Raw genomic sequence first — 23,927 nt, forward strand, 5'->3', positions numbered from 1 at the left:
ATCATTGGACTCGTGTGAATGTTGATAGAAACCAGTCAAGCCTTTTGCCTTCAGAATTTCCTTCAAAGATTCAACAAGGTGCTGGAAACATTCCTCAGAGAGTAGAGTTGCTAATCCTCCTCATCAAAAGAAGCCAGCTCAGGTTGTCGCCTCCTGGGTAAGGCTATTGGGAGGAGGTCCCAAGGTGGACCCAGAATACGCTGGAGAGATTACACTTATCGGCTGGCCTGGGAAAGACTTGATGTTTCCTCAGATAAGCTGGAGAAGGTTGCTGACGAGAGGGAGGTCTGAGCTTCCCTGCCTAGGCTGCTGCCCCCGCAACCCATCTTCAGGTAAGTGGAAGGATGATTTTAACTTTTATTGAAGTAGTTGTCATGAATTTTCGAACAGCTTGCATTTTTTCATGCACACCCCAATGGGTCGCACTATTCCATCGCAGTTTATTAGTTCTTCAGATGTCAATTTTTCATATTTTAATAATTCGTGAACATCTTCTGTAGTAACACGTTTTCATATTATATTTAACACTGGTTTATTCGTATAACATTAAACAGACAACACTGTATTACATGCAATGCTGATAATGCCTGACGCGAGGTGACAGGAACTTGGCTTATGAGGTTTTTATTTTAACTCAAACAGAACACAAACCAAGACAAACTGAACATATTTACAATCTGGGCAATCAGAGAAAGTACCCAAGTACTGGCAGGGAGAAAATAATGGAACAAATAAAGGATTCTATGAAACTCAGTGGATGCAGAAATAGAAAAAGATGGAAAAGGCACTTTGCCATTATATATATATTTTTTTATATATTTCATAAAGCCAGACCACAATTCCTGGAACTTTCCTTGGCAGTTTTATTCCTTGCCACCAGTTACTAAAACAAGCCAGAGTCTGTCCTCAACTTCAGCCATTCTGCAAATTCTGGTTTGGTCGGCTCACCCGGTGGCAGTTATGAAGCCCACCGATGCTAGACCATATTGTCACTTGGACATACGCTGGGTAAAACAGTCCAATCTCTTAATAGGCACAGCTGAGGAGGTTCTAGTAGAGGCCCATGGAGCCACTCATCAATGCATTGGATTATTTGTTCCCAAAAAACCCAAAAGACCACAATAAAGGAAGAACAGTACCAATAGTTGATGGACATTTCCAACACGAGTTGTTAGATCCGAAGCCCATTTTATGAAGTTTAACTGGCATATAATAATACATATGCACAATTTTATAATGAGTGAATTTGTCCGTCGTATCTTTGATTGACCACCCAACATTCACAACAATGCTATTCAGTTTTTGCAATTCTGTATTTCCATCCAAATCTTTTCGTTCGCCATCATTTCATAAACTCCTGATGCCGATTGAGCGGTCTGAAGCAACAAATAGATGCATTTATTGAGACTTTGGATGTCTCAAAACTACTTTAAGTCTGTATACATGTGCTTTTATCTTGTTAACATACCATTCTGACCCTTCCGTCTGAATGTCTCAGCAGAATTCGAGACTCCTCAAATCAGATGTTATTCCAATCTAGAGTTTTATGCATTCAGAAAGGTTTTTCTGCAGACTTTGGTTGTGTAACACACTGTTACTTGAGTTTCTACTGCCTTCCAAAAAGCTTGAAGCAGTCTGGCCATTGTCCTCTGACCTCTGACATCCACAAGACATTTACTCCCGAAGGACGGTCCCTCACTGAATATGTATTTTTTTCCAGCCTGTTTCTGCAGACCCTACAGATGGTTGTGGTAGAGAATCCCAGCAGATCAGCAGTTTCTGAAATACACAAGCCAGCCTGTCTGGCACCTCTCTTCCCCATTCTAAAACTTAGTTTGAACTTTAGCAGGTTGTATTGACCATGTCTACATGCCAAAATGTACTAAGCTGCTGCTTTGTGTTTTCAACAGTTCGTCCTAAACTTCTGGGCGTTTCTCTAGTTCTAAAAACACATCTGAATTTTAAAGATTCACAATGGAAACTGACAATTATACTGATTTTTAGATTAAAGCCTGAGAGACTACACTTTTACTTGTTCCTTCCACATGTGCTACCTGCTGTCTTTATACAACCTGATGCAATAAGTGTGTATGTGAGGGATGTGTAACTGTGCGTGATCAGGATGGGTCCAGTGCAGAAGTCCATTAGCCCATTAGCAGCACAACCCCAGTGGCCTCGTTGTTTCCCTGGGACCACTTAGTATGGAGACAGTGACAAGTTCATTACTCTCGCATAGATACACATCATACAAATGAGAACACTTCTATTCACCTCTCTAGGCACACACACACAAAAATACAGTCCCAGAAGCAAGGTCACAAAGCCTCAGCTGTTAGTAAGATAACCACAGACGCACATTTATATGCAGCCCTGTCACGCCCACCTTTATATCAAATACTACAACAAACATGTGCCGCAGCCCTTTGAGACGGCCCACAGAAAAACAACAACATCAGTTATTTGTTCAAACAGCAACCTTACACAACCCTTCTGCTGTTGTATGATTTATGACTCTCCTTTACAAAAAGAAATCTAAGGTTAATGTCACCTATGTTTATAATAATGGGGAGCATGATGTCTTTGTACCACAGCAAAAAGTCCTTGGACCATTCACAGTACACAGCAATGGTTTCCTTCAATGATGACAATGATTTTTCTCCAACTTTAATTCAACAGTCTTAGAAGATGCTTGGGTATGACTCATAGAGAGATATGCTAGAGACATACTGCTGAAAATAACTGTTGAATGAAATGAATTAATGAGTTGCACCAGCAAATGCATGGTTAAGATTATGGAACTGCCTGATAAACATTTCAACTTTGTTTTAAACATTTTAAAACATTTATCATCCAAACCATCCACCAGCTCGCCTCCTACCTGGCTCTTAATGTCAACTCATTTCATTCTTCGTCCTCCTAATTATTATTTTGACCATAAACAAATATTTCAGAGAACTTGCTGCCAACCGCTAGTGGTCGAAACACAATGTAACCATAAAACAAAATGTCATGATCCTGGGTCTTTTGACCCAGCGTTTTAAGTTTGAGTTTATTTTGTTCATTAGGTTATCTAAGTTCATTTGGTTATTAGACTCCTTGTGTTTTCTTCTCCTGTATTTAAGCTTCCCCTCACCCTTCGTGTTTCATGCTGCGTGTCTTATGTTATCAAGTTTGTATTATCATGCCTAAGTGTTTCTAGTTCTTATTATTTCCCCCTCGTGTTTCCAACCATGTTAAATCTCCCCTGCTCTTCATGCGTTTCATGTCTGTGTCTTACATTGTCAAGTTCTGGTTGTCGTGTCTAAGTCTGCATGTTTCCTGTTTTATTTTGAAAAGGGGTCTTGTGTTCTGTGCTCATGCGGTTAGTTTTACTCTTGCCTGTGCATCATTATGTTTATCCTAGTCAGCTGTTTCCTCATGTGTTTCCACTTCCCCTAATCACCTCCTGTGTATTTAAGTCCTCTGTTTTCAGTGTGTGATTGTCAGGTCGTCTGTTGTCCATGCCATGCTTCCAAGTTTCTTGTCTAGGTTTTTCTTATTGTTTGTTTAGATTCCCCAGTTTAGGTTTGTGTTAATTTTGCTTCAGTTTGCCTTGCCCTTTGTTTGTACCTTTTCTACCAGCCATATTAAACAGCTCACCTTTTGTTAACATTCAAGTTTTGTTCCCTGTTCCTTGGAGTCTGCATTTTGGGTCCTTTTTTCAATTCATACAGTCTGCCCTCGCCAGACTGTGACAACAAAAGCTGCTTTTATGCTGCTAAAATGAAAGGAGCAGGTCAGGTAAGTAGCAGAGGGGGTTGGTAATCTGTGTCAGCTGCTTTGGTGTCAATGAAATTAACAACAGGTGTCACTGGAGGGGCAACAATGAGACAACCCCCAAACACACATGGTTTTACAGGTGGAGACGACTGACATTCTCATCTTTTCTGACTGTTTTTCACTAGTTTTGCATTTGCCTACAGCAGGGGCGATTCTAGGATCAGAGCTTTGGGGGTGCTGAGCACCCAGAGAGCTGCCCAGCCAGGCAAGATAAACTTTACACGTCACGATGAGACTTCTTCCCTGTCTCTGTCAGTCCTTGCATCCTTAAATGTCTCCAGTTGTCCTGAGTTCTCTCAAACTGTCTCCTTGGTGCATTTAAACCCCTGTTCCTCCCTGTCCTCATCGTCTGTTGTCTTCGTCTCCGTTATCAGTCATCATAATTTTACCATCTCTGTGCAAGTCTGCAAATTTCTTTATTGAATCATACGATTCTTAAATTCATCAAGTCTCTGTGCCTGGGTCCTCGTCTCAAAACATGACATGGTAAATGGCCTGTATTTGTATAGTGCTTTTCTAGTCCCTAAGGACCCCAAAGCGCTTTACACAACCTGTCATCCACCCATTCACACACTGGTGATGGCAAGCTACAATGTAGCCACAGCTACCCTGGGGCGCACTGACAGAGGCGAGGCTGCCGGACACTGGCGCCACCGGGCCCTCTGACCACCACCAGTAGGCAACGGGTGAAGTGTCTTGCCCAAGGACACAAAGACCGAGACTGTCCAAGCTGGGGCTCGAACCGGCAACCTTCCGATTACAAGGCGAACTCCCAACTCTTGAGCCACGATCGCCCCATCACATCACTGTTTTGTACATTTTAACACAATTTAATCCCCACATTTGTGAAAGAAAAGCAAAACACTTTTTTTGAAATGTCTGTAACAAAACCATCAAATCTGATCAAGGTTATTTAAATGCTGCAAAAGAAGAATGGATTGGAATAAAAAAATGACGCTCATAGTGAGTAAAAAGTAAACAGTGCATTTTTTGGACAGAGATTCACTTTTAATGTGTATGTATAATATAATATAGGCCCCACCCCTGTATTAGGGGTCACATCAGTGTGAAAAAACTTTAAATTTGTCATTCTAGTGAACAAAGGAAAATCCCACCAATATTTACATTAGCTTTTGTTTGGGGGGAAAAAAAAAAAAAGACCAACAGCTAACCAAATTGTGGGGCTGAAAGTCTAAATTCTAACATCTTCTGAGTGACAAAACCTGGATTTCTGATGGGCCGGTGTCTTTCTAACAAAAACTAATGTAAAGCATTTGAAATTATGTTTTTCACCCTCTCTTAGAAACTCTGTTAGACCATGAATGGCAGCATGGCAGGCCACTCTTTGGCTATAGCTATTTACTATGTTGCTTGCATTGGTTTAAATTACTCTAACATTAGAACTGGTAGATTCAAAAGAGATGAGTTTAAAAAGGAATCTTAAAGAAATGTTTTGTGTTTAACCAGGACTTGACTGAGGCCACTGCACAGATTGAGAAAACCACAATGAACATCTGTCTCCAGAGGATGCACCAGGCAATGACTTTTCTGACGTTGGCATCATCATCGAGGGTATAGTAGTTCTTCAAGATCTGGATAACGTGACCTTTGCAGTAGCCATGCTGTTTGGACCATTTTTATTCCTTCAACATGAGTTACCCATCACAACTCTGCTACACTTTTGAGGTGATTCAAAGGGTGGTAATGGAGTTGGAAGCAACTCAGCTCTCAAGAAAAACTCACAACTAAGACAAAACTGCTCCTGCAAGGAAAGCTCACTGTTATGCATGCAAGCTGATCAGCTCTAGGTGAGAGGACATTTAAATCTCACACTTGTTCTGCTGCATTTTTGAAGCTCAATTCCAGGAACAGATCGCAGGGTTCATTTTTATATACTCTGCAACTGCCATGAGGACGAGCCGTTTTTGTTGTTGTTGTTTGTTTTTCCTTTTGCTCTGTACAGCATTTTGGCAGCATTTTTAAATTTCTCTTTGTATTTTTTCTTTCTTTTACTAGTGAAGAGATGTAGCGTGAACAGTTATACAGTCTAAATATCCCATATGGGTCGTATGAAATGGTATTTTCAGTTTCATTCAGTTGAAGTAAGGAACGTTGAATATTTCTAAGTGTGCTGTTTTGAACCAAGATGTCACAGTATGATCAGTGCTGTAATTTTTGACAGTCACTGTATCAATGTTATTTTTGCATCTCTTGAATAAAGGTTTTGACCTGCAGGTGCTAATTTCTTTAGTTATTGGGGTAAAATGGGTAATGTTAATAGGAAGGTGTTTGCCAATTCAGTAACCTAATTTAATGTTAATGGAAACTAACATTACCTCAAATTGTTTAGTTATAATTGTTGTTTAACTGAATCTTGACATCAGAGGCCTTAAATAGAATGTTTTGATTTGTTCTTTCCCAACATTTTTCAAAAGAGTCTAATTTCTTTGCTGTGATTGATTCCAGAGAACACGGAAGAACTGACATTATTTAACTGTTGATTTATATAGATTCAGTAGTGGAGTAATGTCAGTTTAATTCTTTACCTACTGTCAATGCAGTGAAATTAGACATTTTGTTTTGAAAGGTTACTGGTGGATGCCAGCAACCATCTTGGAAGAGAACAATACAATCTGTTATAAGGCCTCCATTTGAAAATTGTGTATTTGATACTAGAATATAATAGCAAAATGTAATTTGAAGATAACATGTAGTATTTAAGTGACCAAGTAGTATTGGGTAAAAGTTATTGAATGGTGTTGGGATAAAGTGAGAAAATTGTGAAGGATTAAAATATTTCAAGAGCTCAAATTACTTCATCAAAACATGTTTAAGTCACATTTTATCAACACAAATTGCACAGGTTTATTGAACATGAATAAATTGTGTTAATTTAACTCAATTGTTTAAGTTGCTGCCAAAGCAAAACATCTGTGTGCAACAAATGTCCACCATTGAATTAAGTAAATCCAACAACATATTTTTTTCAGTGTATCTCAGTGTACTTTCAACCAAAAGGCAAATAACCAAACCACATGAACATCTAATAAATGATATAAATATTGAAACACTGATCCAACATTATTCCTGATTAATGGATCATTTGATTTTACACTTTTACCTGAATGTGGCTCTTTTTTTTTTTTTTTTTTTTTTTTTTTTGGGAAAAAACTTCCTTATATCCATTATGAACCTGTCTGTCTCTGTACACACACACACACCGGGAGTTATAAGGTTAATGGGCATTCAGTCAGTTAGCTAGTTAGTATCCATTTCAAACAGGACAGTGGTAACAACAGCAGGCTATGGACAATTATAAGTTTTAGATTTTAAATAGGCTGTATACATTTCAATGGGAGCAACAGGACGGTCAAATGTTGCTGATTTTACTACAGAGCAGGACAGATTGTAGGGCAGCAAACATCGTTGGAAAACATGTTTTCAACACTGCAGGTTACCTGGTGTAATGTTTTTCAGCTAAAAAGAAACATGGTCTGACTCCTACCAACTATATAAAGAGTAACTGAAGGTTAAATGCAGCTAGTATGTCCTGTTTTAAGCCAGGCACTTCCACCTCCGCTCAGCTGCGTCTCAGACACCATCACTCTGGCAGCAACGGTGCTAGAGCCAGAGCAGGGGAGAGGCGAGCTGGAACAAACCATTTTGGGAGGGGGGGGATTTCTATACTTTTGTTATTAAATGTTACGTCTCAACCAAGTACTGTATGCTTTTTATACTTTTAGCAGTGTGCCACACAAACAGCAAATATTGTCAAAAAAACTAAGAAATCTTTGGGGGTGCTTTGATTCATTTTGGGGGTGCTTTGATTCATTTACCCCCCAAAAATGGGCTAAAAATCACCCCTGGCCTACAGTCAGTGTCACTACTGGTAGCATGAGGTGATAACTGGAACCTACAGAGGTTGTACATGTAGTCCAACGTCTCCAGGATGCCGTTGCCTGAAGGTTTGCTGTGTCTCCCAGCGCAGTCTGAAGAGTGTGGAGGCGATTCCAGGAGACAGGCAGTTACTCTAGGAGAGCTGGACAGGGTCGTAGAAGGTCCTCAACCCATTAGCAGGAGTGGTGTCTGCTCCTTTGTGCAAGGAGGAGCAGGGTGAGCACTGCCAGAGCTCCAAAATAACCTCCAGCGGGCCACTAATGAGAAAGTTTCGGACCAAACAATCAGAAACAGACTTCACGAGGGTAACCTGGGGGTCTGACGTCCTCTAGTGGGCCCTGTGCTCACTGCCATATAATCTGTGTTTTGAGTTTTAAATTGTTTTTTAAATTGGAGATTTGCCCATGCTTGGGCAGATGGCCTCTTTCAAATGCACACAAATGAAAATCAGAGCCACAAACCCATCAGTGGCCCCATCGCGTCAATGATGGATCATTTCCTCATAGCCTAAAAATAAAGCAGTTATTTCAAGTGCAGTTCTATTGGTGGTGCTGGTCTGTTCTTTTTTTCCCCCACACCGTCAAACTGGATGCTAGCGACACTGCTCTAGTCCGGTCGTCTTCTTGCCTGCCTTCTCTGAGCCAATCGGCCTCGTTTCTGCGTGCTTTAAATTACAGCACTTTTCTGTCATTCTACTTTTCAGACTCTCATTCATGCAATGTAACTCCTTTAGGTCCTGATCCCTATAACCACTGCGATCCCATCCATCTATGATGGGTTATCAGAGTCTAACAACCAAATAGCTCGAGTGAATTCCATATCTCAATAAATCATGTTCTGTTCTTCCAAATGATCTCTCCTTAATCAATATGACTCTCTGTCTAAGGCTACAGATGAGATCCTCGTGTGTTTTATGGTAGTGGCTATACTGGACTGTCAAAGCTACCGGTAGTGACCAAACAATTCGCCCAGTGTGTCAGGGCTCAGAGATAAAGCGAAGAACTCAGTCACTCAGGAATGAGTCACTGCCTGTGCTACTGTAGCCACAAGACAAATGCATGAAAGGACAAATGGATAAAAGCATGGTTGAGCTGTGGATTTTCTTCAAATACTATCAAATTGGCAAGGAATTTTGTTCCATAACTGTCCCCTGCTGCTGGATTTGTACCTCTAGACAAAATAAGAGCAGTTTTTTTGTTTTTAAATGAAGAAGTAGAAAAAAGACGACTATGCTGAGCATCATTCATTGCATTTCACACATACCTTGTTTTCATAGTTTTAATTAAATGTAATCCATGTCATGTTTTCCAACTATGGTAAAGTTTTAGTTTCACTTTAACGGGAAGAAGCTTTTTCTTCCTTGAAAGACTTTTTACCAATTAGTGCCACCAGGGCACTGCCCTTGAAGAAACCTCCGCTTTCTTTTACAGTTAAATGGACAACAAAACACTCATGCTTCACTCATAACTGAGTGTTATTTATGGATTTTCCAACACTGTAAGCACAATGCGTAACAGGGCATCCTTGGCATCTTTCCCATTTGTCATTCGCCTCCACTGACACTCAAATCCCTCCGTGCTCAAGTCAACAAAACAAAAGAGGAGAAAACAAAGGAAGAGATGAACTGAGAAAACATACTCCCATTGGTTAGAAGGGCGGACGTACGGAGAGTGGGAAAGGGAAGAGAGGCAAGGATGTAGATCAGGAATAGCAGGGGAAAGGTCTAACAGAGACTAACGTAAGTGAGAGGATAACATCGGGAATGGCAGGAACAGCTCAGAGAAGGAAGGGTGAGTCAGACAGAGAGAAAGGAAAGAGAGACAACTACAGAGAGTAAATAGAAGAGCATCTGAAAGAAACTGATTAGTATTCTCTAAAACACAGCTGACCAAAGCTTCCAGCAATATGCTCGTGCTTTTTGCATAAACACAAGGAGAAACACAGACCTGTGCATGCAAGCAAACAGCAAATGTTTGCAGCTGCAGATTTATACACAAGCCTGAAAGTCTGTGGCATTTATTTGTTCTTCAGACTTGCAACCTTGCATGGTTCAGCAGATTCAAAAAGACATGAAATATACAATTACTTTGAATATAAAAAATGTATTGCGTGTTTAACGGAACAACACAGACATAATTTTGTCTCTCAATAAAAGGCCGTTCTAGGTCTAATAACACCATTCGCTTCAATTTATATGCTGCTGAAAGTGATGAAATATTCCACTGAGGTTGACAGAGGGACCGGATATTAATAAAACTGTTTGGTGAATTATTATCCCTGCTTTCCTTTCTTTTATCTTCATCTTTTCTTTATCGCTGTGAAATAGCCTGATCCCTGCGTCTCAGACGAGAGATAAAATAAATTGCCTACTTTCCCTCGCCACAGAAAAATGCGTGACGTCTGATAAATTTAGCTTGTCGGAGGGTGAACACGAAAAAAAACAAAACATCCTGGGTGTAATTTGCCGAAGGCCATTTTTTAAAGTGATTTCAGCTTCTTTTTTTCAATATGTGTTGATGGACAATTTAACGGAGAAACAGAAGACGAGGAGATGTAACAAAGCACAAGAAATCCACTGCAATCCGCCTGGAAACCATCCTCACCGACCGTTTATGAGGAAACATCCTCCGTATACTCACCACCCTCTCGAAAAGCAGCGATTTGTGGTTCGCATTACACAGACAAAAATCAGACAAAGATCTACGAGCTCATTCAAAACTATCCTGTGTGGTTATAATTAAATATCACTCTCAATCAGTGCACTTAAATACAACCAAACTAACACAAAGACATGCAGCGACCCACAAAGTGCGAGGCTAAAACAGTGCCACGTGAACGACTGGAGGGCAAAGTGCACGAGGTCACAGCGCACATAATCCGAAGGCGCCGCAGGAGAAGACTCATTGTTGCTGTGGTAACAAGCATTACTGCCCCTGACCACACACACAAAAGAGAAAGTAAGAAGCGGGTGGAGGGAGAGTAGCGTACGCTAAGACTGATACAGACACGGCTGCTGAGAGCAGGCCAAAGCACTGAGGGCTGGAAGAAGAGACGGAGAGAAAGCATTGAACTGTTGCCGACAAATAAATTCAACCCTCCGCTTACAAGCTCTGTGATTGGAGAATGAACAGCTGTTCGGTTTGACCCGCGCACCGTGTAAATGCAAGCCTGCCAGCCAGAACGGGAGAGCGTGAGAGTTCTCCACAATGACAGAAGAAGAGATGGAGGCAGAAAAAAAACGTGAAATGGTGACAAGTGAGAGAGGCAGCAAGAGAGGTTAAAGGTCAGAAAAAGGGAAATGGAAGAAAGGTGATAAAAAGAGTGACCAAAAAAGACAAACACCACATGATCAATTGTTGCATTTCAGCATCTTTCCATATGAGTTTTGTCTGGTCTGTCGCAGCCCCTCACCACACTAACAATGTTTGTCACTGCTCTCTAAAATACTCACGCATATGATTAATGAATGAGACACGAGTCATTCATGTTTTCTGGTTTTCCACAGCTGTGATTAAGGTTTGGTCAAATGTTAAAGGATGTCAAGCACTGTTGGGAGCACGCTGTGCAACAACCGGTGCTCTAACCCTAACAGTATAGAAATGTTCATCAGAATCCTAACACAGCATCATTAATGAGAATAAAACGATCTTTTCACCATTGTAAGACAAAATCCTCCTTTTCTTTTTCTACCAGTAAACACAGAAATAGAGTTGTTAAAAATCTACACCCTGGAAGGACTTTTAGAAAAGTTCAGTTTTCAGTTTATATGGGAACGAAAATCATAGAAAAAAAGATTTTCTATGTTTTTTATACCTAAACACTAATGTGCCTGTGGACAGGGCTTCAGAATCACTCACAATAAGCAGCAGCTCAGAGGTCCCCAACCCGCGGGCCATGGACCGGTACCAGTCCATGAGTCGTTTGGTACCGCGAGAGTTGAGGCTCGGGTGGTTTTCAGGATTTTTATCGTTAACTCAGTTTCCCCGGGTCTTTTCCCACGTTGTCGTTGTGTGTCTTATTTTGAAAGAAATATTTACCCGTTACCATAGCGACCAGAGAGCATTAAGGGGCAGAGGAGGATGTTGCTGGCGCATTTCAGAAGTACGCTGCTAATAAAGTTACACAATTACACAGTGAATTTGCATTTATTATTATGTTTACAAAATAGCACCGTTTTTGTCTTCGTCATATCATTTTATTTTGTTGAATTTACCCGCGACACCTTAAAGCCCGGCCTGTGAAAATGTTGTCTGACATTAAACCGGTCCGTGGTGCAAAAAATGGTTGGGGACCGCTGGATTGGATTATTAGATGACTACTTATTGGCCTAAACACTGCCACACACCAAGAGAGTCCTGGGTTTGAACCCAGGCAGGGCCCCTCTATGTGTGGTGTGCATGTTCTTTAGTTTACCACAAAGTCTACTATGGAAAAGACATACTAGTCCTCTAATAACATTAATGAACACTTTCAGATGCAGCACGCTTTAAGGAAAACTTTAAATCCAAACTAAAAAATGAAGGACAAGATGAGAAAGTTCAAAGGTTAAATTATAGCTGTATCCCCTAATGGAAATATTACAGTGTGGAAACTTGATGAGAGAGATGCTTGCCCAGGCACACTTTCTTGTAAGCCCTAGGAAACAGACTCTAATTGAAGGTCAGCTAAATACTCAGAGCTCCGTTAACTGTGTGTGCACTTATGTGCGCATAAATATGCAGAGTCACACACAAATGGCAGTGTGCATTCAAGTGCACTCACACAGACAAGCACTAAACTAATCCACAGACAAACAGAGAGATGGAGAGACAGACCTGATCAGGTCACAACTGGTTAGCTGTGATCTGCATGGGAATGAGGTCATTAGGTCTGTGGGACTTACAGATATTATTTAATTTGTCCAGCCTTCAGCACAGCAGAGTCTAATCTCTCTCTCTCACACACACACACACACACACACACACACACACACACACACACACACACACACACACACACACACAAACATCTCCCTGCACAAACTATCACCTCGCATCCAACCTCACTGTACTTAAAAACATACAACAATCTTCTCCACTGCAGTCTCAAGCTTCATGACCCAAACACTCACTGGCATAGCTACTCTCACTTACACCAATCCAGTAAAATCCCAGCTAAGCATCACCAGCTAAACCAAATCCCTTTGGCTAGAGGTAAAATCCAGTGGAGTGTCCCACCTAAACACACATTACTTTATTGATTCACAAACGCCTTACAGCCTGGGCTTACGGAGAGCTTTCCAGAACATCGTCTACTTTAGTGGTTCTCAAACTTTTCACAATGAGCACCACCTCATAAAATATATGGCTCTTAAAGTACCACCTTTATGACCTAGATTAAAGTACAATAGTATATTTATTTTAATTGTCATAAACATGATGTGATAATAATAACTGTACTGCATTAAAACATTCACAGCAGGTGGGATCGCCAGTCTTTAAGTGATGACGTATGAACCCTGCTTCCGGGGCCAGTCTACTTTGTGTTTATTAAGGCTGTTGTGTTTTCAACATGTTTTAATGCTTTGTATCTTCTTCTATTTAATCTGAACAAGCCTCTACAAACAGTCAGTGATCACTGTCGGCCTCTCTCGGTTTTTATTACCACTGTTCATTTTAAAGCTCAGTTTTTAAAACCCTGCATGTAACTACAGCCCCAGCCCATGCAGCAGTATATTAATGACTAACCTTGTATTGTGGTACAGTTGTTCTCCTGACTGAAGTTTGGTCCGTTTACAGCATCCTGCCAGCCTCACATTAACTTTTATCGAGTGGAAAAAAGTTAGCGTTCATCCTCCAGCTTCACTGTGTTTATGCTAACATAGCTGTGTAGCTAGCCACTACGTAGCACATCATTATATAGCAGCTAGCCCAAGTTCAGTAACCCTACAAACGTCACTGCTGTTTAGTTGTCTGTCTTCATTTATGTAGGAAGTGATAGCAGAGCTGTACGTTTGAACTTTTCAGAAATCCCTCAATCAGAACATGGAGTATTATTTATTCTTAACATTTTTTGAGAGATTTCCCGCGTACCACTAGAGGGAGCCCGCGTGCCACAGTTTGAAAATGACTGGTCTACATGTTGTTTCGGTGTACTGTCACCAGGGGGCAGTGTCAGAAATAAATGGAACAATCCGGTTGTTCAGTCTGACGTCACTAGCCGTGTCTGGGCCTAAACTCCGCTGCAGGTCCATATATCAAACGATCACTATGGCATTACTGAGAGTTGAAAAACTGTCTAAAGTCTTTCATCTTTAATAAAATGATCAGCGTTCTGCTCTACCAGGTGTAACAATTGAGTTTAACATCCAGGTATCCATGAAAACGGAATTTATGACATTTAACGGAGTTAGAAGTTAGCAGGGAGTTAGCTCGCTAGCTTCTATCTAAATACAATATAACATGTCCTGACTGCCGGGTTTTGGAAACAAATTAAAACGTACAGCTCTGCTATCACTTCCAGCATAAATGAAGACTGAAAACTAAACAGCAGTGACGTTTGTAGGGTTACTGAAGTTGGGCTAGCTGCTATATAATGATGTGCTACGTGACCGCTAGCGACACAGCTATGTTAGCATAATATAAACAAGCTAACTTTTTTTCCACTCGATAAAAGTTAACGTGAGTGTTCTCGGTGGTCAGGAACAAATGTAATTGCATGGCAGGATGCTGTAAAAGGACCAAACTTCAGCCAGGAGAACAACTGAGATAATCCATCCACAATACGAGGTTAGTCATTCATATACTGCTGCATGGGCTGGGCTGTAGTTACATCCTAAGGTTTTAAAAACTGAGCTTAAATAAATGATTAGCGGTAATAAAGGGAGGTCAACAGTGATCACTGACTGTTTTAGGAGCTTTTTGAGATCAAATAGAAGAAAATACATAACATTAAACATGTTAACAACACAAAAGCCATATTAAACGCAGACTACTTTAGACCCGGAAGTAGGATTCGTCGCGTCATCACTGAACAACCGGATAACGTGTATGACATGAGTCATCGTTGTGGTTCTCTCTGCTCTGTTTAACTCATTTCCTTTCATTTGAACTTTTTAAACAGTCGCCCTTCATCTTACACACAGCACCATCTTCTACTGTCCGTTTGTTTTTTGTTGGTCACTGGTTGCAAATCTTTTTTTTTTTTTTTTTTTTTAAATGACATCAGAAACAGCAGTATGCGACATTACGTGATGGCAGAGCTTCAGTTCATCCTTTGTCTTTTTTTTTTTTTTTTTTTTTTTTTTTAATAAATAGGACAGGGGGAATGAATGAGAGAAAGAGGGGGAGAGAAAGAAAGAAAACCAAAGGGGAGAAGAGACGGTGAGAAGGGGGGGGAAGAGAGAGAGAAAAAAAAAAAAAAAAAGAACTCCTGGGTCACCTGTATGGAGAAAAAAACAAACAAACAAAAAAAACAAACAGAGGAGACAGCAAACAACAAAGAGCAACATAATAATAGAGAAAACAAAGCACCATCACAATAAACTAGCTAGCCATAGATATCAATATTTACTAAATAATAAACGATATTGTGCAGCACGCAAGATAGACAGCGCACAGTGTGCTTTGAGGCAGCAGCCAAGAAAGCTTTAGTCCGCGTCTGTGAATACCCATGTGTGCATACCTGTGTGGATCAGCATGCTTGCATTCCAAAGGTTTCTCCATGTAATGATCTGCTAGGGAGTGTGGGGGGGCCACAGCCCCGTCCTCCAGGGTGTGAAGCGGGTATGGAGGAGATCAAAACTCCAGACATCCAGAGGCCCCCAGAACACAAGAGACCATGGAAGACCAACAGAGGGGCAGCCGCGCCACTGTTCCAGTAAGAGCTGAGGAGAGTCCCAGATGAGGGCTCGCCCAGCAGCCGCGGAGCAGAAGTCAGGGGGAGTTGCAGTGACGCGCCCGTGAGCTCCGCCGGCCCCCAGCTGCGCCTGAGTGACCGAGCCCCAGGCCGAGAGGCCGGGGGCACCCCACCTCCAAAGGGGCCCGAGCGAGCCCCAGGCCCCAGGCCCCGACAAGCGGCCGCCAAGGAGTGAGCCGGTGTGTACCCGGACGCCCACCCCCAGACACAAAGAACCACCAACACACCGACACCTGAGGGAGTCCGCCACCGGCAGGGGAAGTGGTGGTGGGTGGAGATAGGCCTCCAAACCTTGGAGGGCCTGAGGTGTCCCCAGAGAGGTGGCGTCTGATACCCAACCTGACATATAGACACAGACATACAGGCACACACAGACACAAACATCCATTCCCACCCTCATGCTCTCATATGCACTCACTCCACACTCAACCAACGTGGAGACAGACATAAAGAGACGCTGTACACACAATCACACTCCCCAAGCGTACTCTACAAACCGGGTCTAGGTACCCTTGCCCCTGGAGGGGGGAATTGCACCCAGACCCAGGTGGTGTTACCCTTTTCCCTGCGGTGGGGAGAGGCAGACCACCCCGACTCCGCAGCAGCAGGGAGGCCCCACACCCCAGACCGCAGTCGGACGGCCAACTCCTCCTACTAGCCCTCCCGCTCCAGCAGGCCGCAGAGAATGGGGGTGGGAGAAGACTCCAAACCTCCCTCCACCCGCTCATTGTAGTGTTGATGCATATGTGTTCTAAGGTGCAATTAAAACCCAGGAGGGCATGGAGCTACCTGCCATGGAGCAGCAGGTAAGCGCATAGTCCCTCCTGCTAGCCCTCAATGACTAAGTGTATTTAAAATTGAGAGGTGGGCAACGACGCCAGGGGTGAGGTATACACCCTGATGGTAAATTGGACTCCGTGATTGTGCCCACCCCCAAGATCCTATATGTATGTGTAATGAGAGTGTGAATAATGTGAATGTCTAAGTTGTGGGATAAAATTGAGGCAGAGGCAGCCAGAAGGGGACAGGGGGGGGGTAGCCTCCTCTGCACCCTGGTGACATACCCCCACTCCAAGGCCCTGCATGTGTGGGTGGTTGTGGAGGAGCGGGAAGAGGGAGGCAGCTGGAGATGGGGAGGGAAGGAAGGGAGGGGCAGGTAACCCCTCCCTGGGGCCAGCTCCCCCGCTGACCCCAGTAGGCACTCCCACCCTCCGCGACCCGCCAGGGAAGGGGGGCCCAGGCCCATCAGACCGGGGCCCAGTGCAGTAGCGCCCTCCGGCTCCACAGAGCCCTGGACAGTCCACCCAACCCCACCACAGAGAAAACTGCACCCACCCCACCATCCACACATCTTCCAGACTACATAAGACGGTAAACGCCCAGGCTGAGATCTTCCTCCACCTCTCCTGTATCTCCCCCTCCCGCAGAGAGTTCCTGAAGAGAAGAAAGCTCCTGCAAGATGTGACCATCCCCCCCACCAGATGAAGAGCCCCCCAGGCGCCTCGACGCACCGGCGGCACCCTGCTCCAGGGCCGGGCCCCCATGCACCCACCCGCCCACAACCCCGGCAACACACCAACCAGGACCCAAGCCCCCGAGGCCCGGCCCGGGCCCCAGCCCAGAGACGGAGCGCCCCCAGAACCTCACGCCCATCCCGGACCCACCCAGGGGCAGTCAGGTTGCCAGGTCAGTAACCCACGTCCGTCAGCACAGACCCTCCCCTAGCCCCGCTGCACGCAGCCGCGAGGAAACAGTCACCTGAGAGCCAACAGAGCCCCCAACCGGACGTGACCGCTACCCCGGTTTGAGCCCCCCAAGGAAGATGCCTCCGGGGAACCCCCCGACGCCCTAAGCCTGTCCCTACCCCCTCACCAATCACAACAGTGAAGGCGGGACCAAACTATGACCCCCCACCCCCACTAGGTGATGGAGCTGATAAAAGGGGCCCAGAGCAATTGATCTAATGTGGTGGCAGAGGCTGTGTCAAGACTAATGTAATCTAATAGATAATTTCTATATTGGTTAGAATTAAGATTATTTTTATTTTTCCAGTTCATGAGGACTGTTTTCTTGGCTATGCATAGGGCAGTGAAGATCATATGGGCTATATTCTTTTCTGAAGTGACATTATCTAAGCTGCCCAGTAGACACACTAAGGGGGAAGTTGGAATGTTACATTTCAGACACTTTGATAAGTCTTCACATATCTCGCGCCAAAACTTTTGCACTGGTGGACAGAACCAAAGAGCGTGGATGTAATTGTCTGGTGTATTGCCTTGACAGTGTGAGCAGTTGTTGGAAGATGTAAAGCCCATCTTGAACATCCGATGACCTGTATAGTGCACTCTATGAAGTATTTTGTATTGTATTAATTGCAGACTGGGATTTTTAATTAATTTAAAAGTTTTTAAGCAAATCTGAGACCAGAAGTTTTGGTCTAGGTTGACTGATAAATCTGCTTCCCACTTTGCAGTAGGAAGGGATATTGATTCATCTAATTTAGAAAGTGTTCTGTATATTTTAGATAATAATTTGGGGGATTTAAGAGTAAAAAAATGTGCCGCACTTAGTGGTGTTTGTAATTCAACTTGACTGAGGTTAAATTTCTTTTTTACTATGGATTTAATTTGTTGATATTCTAAAAACCTTGTCTTGTTGATCCCATATTGTTCAACTAGTCTGTCAAATGGAATAAATTCTGTTCCCTCTAATATATGTTCTAAGTATTTAATTCCTTTACAACTCCATTCTGGGAAATTAATCATATTATTGTTTTGTAATATGTCAGGGTTATTCCAGATAGGTGTACATTTGCATGGGATTAATGAAGACTCCGTTATTTTTAGAAACTCCCACCATGCTGTTAGAGAAAAGCTGATGTTGATACTTTTAAAGCATTCATGTCTTTTGATGTTTGAGCTAATAAATGGTAGGTCTGAAATCTCTAGATCCTTGCATAGTGCCTGTTCAACATCTAGCCAGGGCTCAACTAAGAAGGTATGTTTTAACCATTCTGAGATGAACTGAAGCCTGTTGGCTAAGAAGTATTGGTGAAAATTAGGTAGATCTAATCCTCCTCTATCCTTGGTTCTTTGTAGCGTTTTTAAGCTAATACGCGGGGGTTTATCTTTCCAAAGGAATTTGGAAATATATGAATCCAGAGATCTGAACCAATCTTGTGATGGTTTGTTAGGGATCATCAAAAATAAGTAATTTATTTTTGGCAAGATCATCATTTTTATAGTGGCGACCCTTCCCATGAGTGATATGGGTAAAGATTTCCATCTAGTCAGATCGCCTTCTACTTTTTTTAGAAGTGGGATGTGGTTTAGTTTAGTTAAGTCTGAAAGCTTAGGAGAGACATTAATACCTAAATATTTAATATTTCCGGATTGCAGTGGGGCAGAGGAAGAATTATGGAAGGAGCAGTTAATGGGGAGAACTGTAGATTTTGGCCAGTTAATTGAATAATCTGAAACTCTTGAAAACCAGTTTATTAAAGTAATTACCTCAGAGAGGTTGGTTTGTGTGTTTTGCAGAAAAAGCAACACATCATCCGCATAGAGACTGATTTTATGTTCTATGTTCTTACATTTTATGCCCTTAATTGTTGTAGCCTGTCTAAATGCTGCTGCTAGAGGTTCGATAAAAATTGCAAAAAGTGAAGGGGAGAGTGGGCATCCCTGTCTGGTGCCCCTCAGGAGACAGAAGGAGACACTGGTTGCAAATCTAAAATTGCTCCGTTTAGCAAAAGAGCTACTAAAATGAACAAAAACGTGGTTACATGAATTCTGCTTCACGCAGCACCCTCTAACCAAATATGAGCGTTTTCACTTGTAAGAACACGGCTGATGATACACGACAACTTCAGACCTGAACTGATTCTGGTGACATTTTTTGGACTTTTTGCCTAGAAACATATGAAGAGTGATATTTGAAGATTAATACCAGTCTCATGTCAGGGCATCAACTTTAAAGTTACAGGTAAGAGGTGATTAGCATAGCTTAGCATAAAAACTAAAACCAGGAGGTAACTGCTCTGAGCTCTCTCACAACATTTATATAATTTCTATATTTCAGCTTACCCATTACCCAAGCAGTACTTTACCATAGGGTTGCCAACTCCCTGAAAAAATAAATAAGGGACACCTCGTGGCCAGGGCCGGGCAACCCAGTTGTCTTCACCCTTCCCAGTGTGGTAGCTCTTTTTTGTGTGTGTGAAATTATTTTTTAACCATTTGACTTGAATTTGATTTAAGCAGATGCATATTCTTTGTGATATGACCATATGGGAAACAAATGATCATTTAGCCATTTATTTTTAGCTCAAAATGACAACATTAACACAGTAAAACAGGTCTCTTTCTTAAACAGAAGCCTGTCATGCTTAACTTTTGAGAATATAAGTAAATCTTTCTTTAAAAGAACTCTGTCCTGCTTAACTTAAAATTATATAAATTAATAGAAAGCAATAGAACGAAAAATATTCTTGTAACTGTGCACATTTAGTACATTTGGCTTCAGCTGAGGTATTATTTCAGCTTTTCTAAAGCTAATCAGCTGCTCCTGTTTGTAAACCCACTTGTTCCCATGATTACGCATCATAACTCATCATCATTATTCATCTATGTATTACTTTTATGTATTAGTGATCTATTTGTTGTAATCATCTATCCTTGCAGTTGTTTATTACACAAAATAAATTATATTATCACACTTCTGGCCACATAGCGCTGATATTCACTGCACATGCCCATTTTAACCTTAACCAGAGGGTTTAAAAAACAAACCAGTGTTTACATACCATATCTGCTTCTGCCATGGCCTGGTGGACAAGAAATTGGTTAAGGGTTCCCAGAGCTTTCACGCCCCTCATGTTCTTCATGTGCCCACCATTAGAAGCATGCCTATGGAAAAAGTGTGCCGGCACACAGTGCAGTGCGCTTTATAGGTGTTATGGTGACCTTTTCCAGCCAGGTGTTTCCCTTTTCCCATTCCTCCCTGTACTTTTGCAGCCTTTTTTTTTCCCTTTCTCTGAGGGAAACAAACATTGCTGCTCTAATGCTGGGCTCACACTGTGCGATTTTTGGCCCATTTTGAGACGATTTTTGAGTCGTGCGACCGATTTGGTGATCGGCCCGATTTTGGCCTTCATCGTGCATCGTGTAGTATACGTGGGGTAACGAGAAGCGATTAACACCTTGAGCAGCTCCCGATCATCAATCGCTCGTGAGCCGCTCACACTGCTCACGCGCAAACACGTAAACGTCGGTGAAAAAGACGGAGCAGCACGGCTGTGCAGCGTGTGATCTGGACACAAGCGATGGAGGCACAACTTGTAGAACTTTGGAAAGCTCATCCGAGCCTTTTCGATGTGGCATCATAAAATTATCACGACCACAACAAACGTGAAAATAGTTGGATTTACATGCTGCTCAATCACAGCTGCCTGATCAATGTTTTTCATTAGCAATTTAGCAAAGTTGATGGTGGTGGTGTGTCTGTGTGAGTGAAAGACAGAGAGAGAGAGCGACAGATTTTCTGTTATAACCTTAATGTTATGGAAGCACAGTGTGAGCACTCAGGTCGCATCAGAGCATCGGGCGGTATAGTGTGAGACCTGCATCGTGACCTACCAACGTCTAACCCTGCGAGTCAATCGTGCAGTTTGAGCAGGAGCTGAATAACGTGACTGAAAAAAATCGCACAGTGTCTGCCCAACTTTAGGTGTACTGTCGTCCGAGACTTGCACCGCAGTGTCGGCGTTTGTTCCCCTGTTGGCCATGCTTCTTGTTGTGGTCATCTGTTGTCTTCCGGTATTTTCTCCGCAAGCGACCTTTCCTCGACCAATGAGATGAGCGGTAATCTGAATTGTCATACTCGAATTGTCATAAGTGTGCTGTCAGCTCATTGGTCACAAAGCAGGAGAGGGGCTGGGAATTATGTTTTCAAACAAAGCGTTAATTCCATTAACATTTATAGACTACTTTTGATTCTCACTGTATTACGGGACAAAGTGCGTCCCTTATTAGCTCAATACGGGACGTGTGCTTTTGTTTCTAAATACGGGACGATTCCGTTTTTTAAGGGACGGTTGGCAACCCTACTTTACCATAAGACACATATGTGGTGATACTGAACAAGGATATATGGTTTCTGTTGAGGTTTTGTGGACGCATGACCATCAACCATGTGATATGAACCTGTTTGCCGTTTTGGACGTGTGACAATCAATGGCAGGAGTCTCAAACTCGTGGCCCGGGGGCCCACGTCACCCCTACATGCTTTTTGTGACATTTTTGTTTGGTGGTGGTGTGCCGTGTGATTTTTCTAATGTGAAATATGTGCCGTGGCTCCAAAAACACCGAACTAGACTATCTGGTAACCATCAGAAAATAATGGCAAAATTACTTCTAAAGTCCCAGTCACTAACCAACAGACTGGTCAGTGAACCTGTGGTAACCACCTCATGCTCGGGAAAAACATGAATTCCCTAACCGGTCGGCAAAAACCTCCTGAAATCTTTGGTCACCGGCTGCGATTGACGTTCGTGCCTATGACGACTTGTTGCTTTACTGTGGCTGCATATGCAGCATCCCAATGATGCTAATCTAAGAATAAAAGATGGACACTTCAGTTTTAATTTCAGTGGACAATTATTACAGACTGCCCAGTTTTCATCAGCCTAGAAAAAAAAAAAAGCCGACAGCTGTTTCATTTGTTCTTCATTTTCACATTTGTCTTCCATTTCAGTAATACGTCTCCCAATAATATTATTAAATATTTATACACCCAGAATCCATTTCCCTCCTCCCCACGCTGTGTTCCTGAATGTAATTCACTGGAAGTCTAACAAGAACTCAAATGTATTTCGATAAAGCAGTAAAGCACACAATTTTCAAACTGACACAGATAAAGACTCAGAGAGTCTGAGTAATGCACACCCACACCTTCAGCTATGAAATGTTTCAGCAAAAAAACACCCACAGCCACAAAATGAATCTGCCTATCTGTACAGTACGAGTGTACTGTGTAATTGCTTAGGTGCTAAACGTGCTCCGTCCCAGGACCGTGTCCTACAAGTAAACTCAACTGATTTTCAAATGCAAATGGACTGTGGTGGAATGGAGAAAGGGAGAGCTTTAAAGCTCCATATTTGCATCCCATGTATCAGGTTGGTTTTTTTTCCCCATATTTAACGATGACCTGGATTTTTCTTTCAACTTCAAAAACTGGTTTAATTTTATAACATCACTATATCATAGTTGCATTTCCAGATATTTTCCCAGAGCAAGTTTAGGGGTCTCCATCCATATATTTCAGTCAGGGGAAGAGTTTATTAGCAACAGCTGTATTTGCAGAATGTGAGTGAGTCTGTGAGTTATTAGTTTTACATGCCTGTGAGCCTGAACAAACTCAGAGTTGGAAGTTGAAGAAAAGATGAGCGCACAATGGGAGCTACGGAGCTAACAAAGGAGAGACAGGAGAGAGACGGCAAAGCAGAGAGGAGCTGCCAAAACACAGGGAAGCGTGCACAGAGTGGGGCATTAAAAGCATTAAGAACAAAGATTATAACTACATGGAAACTCTGGTACATAACATGTGCAGATTTGTTCATTCGCCATCTCGACTGTTCATGAGCCTCACTCTTCAATAAAGCTGTTGTGGACTCTGGTATTTTCTCTGTCTGTTAATCAGTCTCTTTTTCTTTCTCTAAATTGAAATCTGATTCGTGACTTTGTCACAAATACCAATAACCACAGTAATACCTGTCTTTTGTTAGGTCTCTACCCCAAACAGCAATTATAGCTCATTCTTCACAAGGTAAGTGAACCCTGCAGTGACACAAGCTGTCATAAGCTGCTTGATAAATGCCTGGCGTGCGTGTTATATGCAAACTATCGCGCACCTTTTGAGATATTTTGAGGACATGCCGACTTACATTGTTGGGAGAGACTGTGAGGACACTCCTGCTCTTCCTCATCTTTCCGTAAGTATCTCTCGTGCTGTCCAAACACAGCAGCTTCACGTGCAAACCTGGAAAAGACAAATAGAGAGAATTATCATTTCGTCTTTTCTGGAAACATCCAGTTATAATAATCTATATTTTATTAGGAGTAACTCAGAGATCATGTTTTTTTTAAAGAAAAAACACGTTTTTACTGCTTGTGCCTGTCACCTGTACACAAACACACATGCACCAACAATGAGTTTAGGATTCAGGCTCATCTTTGTTTGAGAAAAATAAAGCAAAGCAGTCGAAACAGCCTAGCCTCAATATTGCTCCTATGAGTGTCATGCATCAGCGCAGTAGC

General features: G+C 42.4%; 1 protein-coding gene across 2 annotated transcripts in view; it reads right to left on the minus strand.

Moving 5' to 3' along the window:
- The window catches only part of pde4ba (phosphodiesterase 4B, cAMP-specific a), a 182,940-nt gene extending 159,329 nt beyond the window's left edge, over positions 1–23,611 (minus strand). The window contains exon 1 of one of the 2 annotated variants that reach the window (XM_085387601.1): positions 23,555–23,611. In XM_085387601.1, the coding sequence (XP_085243727.1) occupies positions 23,555–23,596 (42 nt within the window). In that variant the 5' untranslated portion in view covers positions 23,597–23,611. Of the gene's footprint in view, positions 1–20,416; positions 21,054–23,554 lie in introns of those variants that run through there. The other variant, XM_085387600.1, reaches the window with a different exon arrangement.
- Between the last annotated feature and the right edge of the window lie 316 nt (positions 23,612–23,927).

Source organism: Rhamphochromis longiceps, linkage group LG17 (assembly GCF_057381845.1).
Source record: "Rhamphochromis longiceps isolate RC_006_pf linkage group LG17, R_longiceps_female_GT1.1, whole genome shotgun sequence".
Lineage (NCBI taxonomy): Eukaryota > Metazoa > Chordata > Actinopteri > Cichliformes > Cichlidae > Rhamphochromis > Rhamphochromis longiceps.